Genomic DNA, 6,394 nt, shown 5'->3' with positions numbered 1-6,394 from the left:
TGTGTGTCTCTGTATGTGTGTGTGTGTGTGTGTGTGTCTCTGTGTGTGTGTGTGTGTCTCTGTATGTGTCTGTGTGTGTGTGTGTCTGTGTGTGTGTGTCTCTGTGTGTGTGTGTGTGTGTGTGTCTCTGTTTGTGTCTCTGTGTGTGTGTGTCTCTGTGTGTGTGTGTGTGTGTGTATGTCTCTGTATGTGTGTGTGTGTGTGTGTGTGTCTCTCTATGTGTGTGTGTGTGTGTGTGTGTGTGTCTCTGTGTGTGTCTCTGTGTGTGTCTCTGTGTGTGTGTGTGTGTAGGAGGCGTACTCCGTAGCGAGGCAGTTTAATCTGGTTCCTCCGGTGTGTGAGCAGGCGGAGTATCACTACTTCCAGAGAGATAAAGTGGAAGTGCAGCTCCCAGAACTCTACCATAAAATCGGTAACACCAACACACGACACCTCCTGCTGTAAAAACACAGAGCACCAGATTTACGTGCGGGTTCAAACCGCACCTTCATGAACCTGCGGCTCACAGCGCACCTTCATGAACCTGCGGCTCAAAACGCACCTTCGTGAACCTGCGGCTCAAACCGCACCTTCGTGAACCTGCGGCTCAAACCGCACCTTCGTGAACCTGCGGCTCAAAACGCACCTTCGTGAACCTGCGGCTCAAACCACACCTTCATGAACAGAATTCCTCTGGTCCAGCTCTTTAGCATCCAGAGTACAATCAGGAACACAGGCAGAACAAGGGAGCTAAAGAAATGTTGCTTTTTATCCGCCATCCAAACTAACGCTACACCCATGTGTTAATGACAGGCTTCCCATACAAAAATAAATAGTAAAGTTCAAGTATATTTCCTAAGGATACTTTACGTAGTAAGTATACTAATATCTGTGTACTAGCAGTTTACTTGTAAGTGTACTATTTCAGTACTTCTTGGGATTAAATTGGCCTACTTTAGTGTACAAATGTGTACTTTTCAGTACTCTTTAGCTGTAAGAAGAGTAAACTTTGTCAACACAACTAGTTTACATTTACGTATATATAGTATATAGTATATAAATAAGTATGTACAAGTATGTGTGTGTACAAGTATAAGTATAAGTACAGGCCAAATCTACTTAAACCTTTCTGCATGCTCGTCAGTATAAGCCAAGAATACTTACATATAATTTTGTATAATAATATATTTGATAGGTAGATAAAAAGCTGAGAGCTCACACACTGATATATAGTTTAAAAGAAGAAACCAAAACATTGAACTGGGGTGAAATATTGCTTGTTCTGTGCTGCGTCTTCTCTCTCGTACATCTGATCCGGAGAGTTTAAACCGTGTTCTTCTGGTGCTAAATGTGCTTTCAGCTCATGTTTGAGGCTTCGGTCTCTGTTTGGCTACAAAAGCTGCTGTTAATGTCTCCCAACAGCAAGTCTGACACCACTGTGCATCTGCTTTTAAAAGGGGAACAAAATAGGTGCCAGACTGGCAGCCGCGGCTCAAACTGTCATAAATCGTGCTGAACATGTAGGCAGCCAGATGTGTAATAGCTCCACCCACTTTCTCTAAGATCTTCCCTCAAATCCACATCAACGCTGTGCAAAGAAAAACAAGCATCTCTAATGAATGGTAACTTTACAGGAGAGGGAGAAAACGATCTTAACTTCAACGTAAGTTAATGTAAGGAGATTCTATTACAAGCAGTTTTGGAGCCTTTCTGCTGTTTTATGCATCATGAAGTTTTCTCACAACGTAAAGACCAGCTGCTGAGCTCAATGTCAAAAAATAAAAATGGCAAAAACTGGAAATGCTTGTTGTTTTTGGTCAGTGATGATATGCATGAGAACAAGAAGTGTATTCATTACACACACGGCCCATAACTGTGAGATCATGTGGTCAGAATGCGTCTGGAGCTGCAGTGGAGCTCTCGGTGCAGTGACCCTGTAGAGTCTCCAGTCTCAGGTGTGACTGAGTGTCTGTATGCAGGTGTAGGAGTGATGACCTGGTCTCCTTTAGCCTGCGGCCTGATCACAGGGAAATACTGCGACGGAGTGCCGGACACGTCCCGCGCCGCTCTGAAGGTCAGTGTGAAATACAGAACTGTATAGACTGCACTGTCAGGAATAAGAGTTCTGTAGAGGTACATTTTTGTTCTTCAAGGTACAAACAGTGTAAATGTAGCCTCAGAGGTTCAACAGTGGTTCCAGCTGTCCACCTTAAACAATCTTTTCACAGAGGAAATGTGTGCATTATCTTAGCTTATCGTAACTACTGACATAACTCTACATAAATGTTCGTAGAGCTTCACTGGAAGAGATCAGACTAAAAACACTGACCTTTTAGTACGAACACCTCAACATCATGAACTCCACACACCTGCTTCAGTTTAAATAGAGAGAGAGGTCTTTCTCTTGTTTATTTTCAGGATTCATTTAAAACATTCCCAGATTTTTAAAGTTCTATGAGACTTCTGGACCCCACTGCGTCGGCCTGTTTATACCCTGCAGTAACGTGTTTTTGGTGATCAGATCACATTTGGATTTCACTGCATGAAAAGCCAGATGTGAACAAACCCCAGGACGCCCTGTGAGCGCATAATGATCAGATCACTCAAACCACATTCGGAGGACCAGAGACGGATCTGACCGCATTTAACACAAACATAAACAGAACGTGATTTTAATATCTGTATACCATGACGTGAAGGAGATGCTGGCAGGTGAAAGTGAAAACAGAGTCTGTCTAAAGTTTATCCAGATATGATCCGGACGCGAAATGCAAGATGTAATCAGGCTCTGACAGTGGTGTGTGTGTGTGTGTGTGTGTCTGCAGGGGTACGAGTGGCTGAAGGAGAAGGTTCAGAGTGATGAAGGTCGGAGGCAGATGATGAAGATTAAGGAGATAAACACTGTGGCAGAGCGACTGGGCTGCACCGCCGCTCAGCTCGCTATAGGTACATAAACACACCTCATACATAACCACCTTCTGAACGTCGTCAGGGTCAAAATACATCAATAAATCGAAAATGCGAGACAGATGTCATTTTTATTTATTTACTGTTGCCTCAAGCTTTACAGCACGAGGCAACAGTCTTCTTCAAACTGAACGTAAGTTGATGTAAAGAGCTTTTACTCCAGTCATTTTAGAGCCTTTCTGTTCTAAAATGGATGAATGACAGCTGCTGAGCTCAAAGTGGAGATTAAGGGTTTTACACAGCGATGATTTCCTCTGAGCTCACAGTGATGACTGAGGGACAGTTTATCAAACTGCAAACAAACCTGGTTCTGTTCTTCGTACCACAGAGGAGGCGGCTGATTGGGCTTCTTATTGATCAGACCAATCAATTATGTAATATCAAAGTTTAAAGTTTATAACTTCCCCTTTAACTTACACGGTGGAACATTGTGTATTAGCATATTGGACTGTTGTGATGTCATCAGTGTACCTACACCACTTATGGGCTACTGTGATGTCATCAGTGCCGCCTGTATCTTATAGACTACCATGATGTCATTAGTGCAGACTGCCATTTATGAGTCATGGTGATGTCATCAGCGTAGCCTGCTGGAGTTGTATTGGTTATTCAGTAAGAGTACGCCAGTGACAAACAATATACGGGTTCCAGCTACCACATCTGTTTCGACTGTGCTCCATCATGCTATGCAATATATGGGCTACAGGAAAAAGCTGGATGTGGCCCAGATTACAGCCATATTAAATTCACTGTCCAGACAGGAACAGGAACTAATCCTCACCTTTCATGCAGGCATTCTTTCCTCATCTTTCTCTCTTTCTTAGTTCTTTATTTACCTCCATCATTTCTCCACTCTTAATTCAATCTATTCTATCAGGATTTCAGTCATTAGAAACTTTCTGAAGCTCTGATTTCCCCCTCCCGCCTTCAGCATGGTGCATGAGGAGTGAGGGAGTGAGCTGTGTTCTGCTCGGCGTTTCAGGCACAGAACAGTTACTCGAGAACCTCGGAGCCATCAAGGTAACACACATATACTTAGAGCATATCCACATGTGTTCATACAGGTGTTAACGCTTCTCTCTCTCTCTCTCTCTCTCTCTGTCAGGTTCTGTCTCTTTTAACTCCTGACCTCGTTGCGCAGATGGACTCTGTTCTGGGAAACACGCCACAGTCCAAGAAAGAAACACGCCGCTAAAAGAGAGAGAGAGAGAGAGAGAGAGAGAGAGAGAGAGAGAGAGAGAGAGAGAGAAAGATAGAGAGGGAGAGGGAGAGAGAGAGAAAGAGAGAGAGAGAGGAATAGAGAGAGAAATTTCATCAGGGAGGAGAGAGACTCAGTCTTCTCCTTTAAACTAACTTCACTGTGATAATATAAGAGCTTACAGTAATATATGTGTATCTGTTTATTATGATCATCCAGACATCATCACATTTATGCAAATTATTTATGTTTACGGCGTTTAGTAGACACTCTTATCCAGGGCGACTTACGGAAGGGCTTTGTTGTCCACTCTGAGAATGTACCCTTCAGCTCAAACACTGCCCGAAAACAAAAGCCAGAGCCGAAACACAAAAAGATACAGAGTTAAACACAACACACGAGCAACACATACATTTCAATAGGTACTAAACTCAGTGCTCACTTAAGTGCTCCACAAAGAGACGGTCTTCAGTCTGTGTTTGAAGACCACGAGAGACTCTGCTGTTCGGACAGCCAGTGGAATTGGTTCCACCACCTGGACTCCAGGACAGAGGAGTCCAGATGCTCCTCTTCCACACGTCTTGAAGGATGGCGAGTCGAGCTGAGCTGTACTTGAAGCTCGAAGGGTTCGAGGTACAGTTCGAGTTTTGACCATTCCCATCAAGTAGGGAGGGGCTGGACCGTATTCAGCTTTGTAGGCATCAGGGTTTTAAATCTGTGGAGTGGAGTGACGTGACTGAACCGTGCTGCTGTATTCTGGATCAGCTGAATAGCCTGATGTCCTGCATAGGAAGACCAGCTTGGAGTGAGCAGCAGTAGTCAAGTCTTGAGATGACCAGAGACTGAACGAGCACCTGGGTGACCTCCCTGGAGAGAAAGGGTCAAATCCTCCTGATGTTGTGCAGGAGAAACCTGCATGACCGAGTCAGGTCCACAGTATCATAGATCCACAAACACTAACCCTTTAACAGTCGAGCAGATATGCATTCAACTGTAGAAATGTATTAAACCTCAGAGGAACCTTCAAAGGAATGCTTTGACCAAATATGCTAATGCAGCTAACAGTGGCTGAATGCTAGGAGGCCCTTTAGCACTGTGTGTGTAAGTTCATTCTAACTAGCCCTGCTAGCATGCAGTAACTCTTAGTCATGATACTGGCTCTTTTAAGCAAAGCAACCCTGCCCCCTAGTGGATAATGTGTGTGCATGAGACTACACTGTAAGTGTACCAAACCTCAGAGGAACCTGTAAGGGTGCAGTCTGAATAAAACATGTTAATGTGGCTAACAGTGGCTGAGGGCCATTTGCTGATACAAGAACTGTTAGCCATGTTGACATTTCTATGCAAAAAGATGAATAAAACAAAGAAACAAAAAACAAATATCTGAATGAATGGATACTATACATGTGTAAAACCTGTAAATGTGTAGAATCTCTATGTAAGCAGCCTGACTAAAATACGCTAATATGGCCAGCAGTGGCTAAATGCTAGGAGGTCTGTAAGCATTGCATGGAGCTGCAGAGAGATCATGCTAATTAGTTCTGCTAGCATGCAAGTCACGTTATTGTTATAGATATTGTAGGTTGTTTTAGATTCATTGATACTACTGAAAAATACTGCCCTCTAGTGGATAGTGTGTGTAGATGTAGGTAGTTGTAGGCTTTGGGCTGTGGGTGAAGGTTTGCACCACTTACTGTTTACACAGGCTGTAACATACCATGCTAATAATGCCACATGCTAAAAACATGCTAGGCTCAAACTGCACTCTGGAAATGTTAGCATTATGAAGAAGTTGAGATAAGTTGATTGGTGATGGGGTACCTTCGGCCCCACTTCAGAAAACATGAGACACTTTCAAACGAGCTAAGTTACAGCTCTACAGTGAATCGGAAATGGTTACGCGTCCACTTGCATGAATAAAAAACACAGTTTTACAATTGTGAAAATTAAAAGTCATTACATGGAAAAACGAAGGAATCCTGAAGATTCTGCACTATTTCTTAATCATTATTTTAACTTTGTGATATTGACCGTATTTAAGGCCTTTGAACAAAAAGGTCGGAATTTTTTAGTCTGATATCTTCCAGTGAAGCTTGTGTTCCAATGACTTTCATGTGGATTTGATCTGCTCATTAGAGGCTTTTGCGCAAACTTGTGGAGCTCAAGCATCTTTAAAGTAAAAGAGGGACAAACTAAGAATACTAAGAAGTTCTGAAATTCGTGTTAAAATTTGGTAAGATTCTACTTTTC

The 6,394-nt window shown here is 43.0% G+C and overlaps 1 protein-coding gene across 2 annotated transcripts in view; it reads left to right on the top strand.

Annotated features, from left to right (window-relative positions):
• Positions 1-4,397, top strand: part of LOC118822234 (voltage-gated potassium channel subunit beta-1-like) — a 26,658-nt gene extending 22,261 nt beyond the window's left edge. For both annotated transcript variants that reach the window (XM_036591175.1, XM_036591176.1), the window contains exons 10-14: positions 292-412; positions 1,959-2,053; positions 2,805-2,925; positions 3,878-3,966; positions 4,052-4,397. In XM_036591175.1, the coding sequence (XP_036447068.1) occupies positions 292-412; positions 1,959-2,053; positions 2,805-2,925; positions 3,878-3,966; positions 4,052-4,141 (516 nt within the window). In that variant the 3' untranslated portion in view covers positions 4,142-4,397. The remainder of the gene's footprint in view (positions 1-291; positions 413-1,958; positions 2,054-2,804; positions 2,926-3,877; positions 3,967-4,051) is intronic.
• The last annotated feature ends 1,997 nt before the right edge of the window (positions 4,398-6,394 follow it).

Source organism: Colossoma macropomum, unplaced genomic scaffold (assembly GCF_904425465.1).
Source record: "Colossoma macropomum unplaced genomic scaffold, Colossoma_macropomum, whole genome shotgun sequence".
Lineage (NCBI taxonomy): Eukaryota > Metazoa > Chordata > Actinopteri > Characiformes > Serrasalmidae > Colossoma > Colossoma macropomum.
The sequence above is the reverse complement of the archived record's forward strand: the minus strand, read 5'-3'. Positions and strand labels throughout refer to the sequence as shown.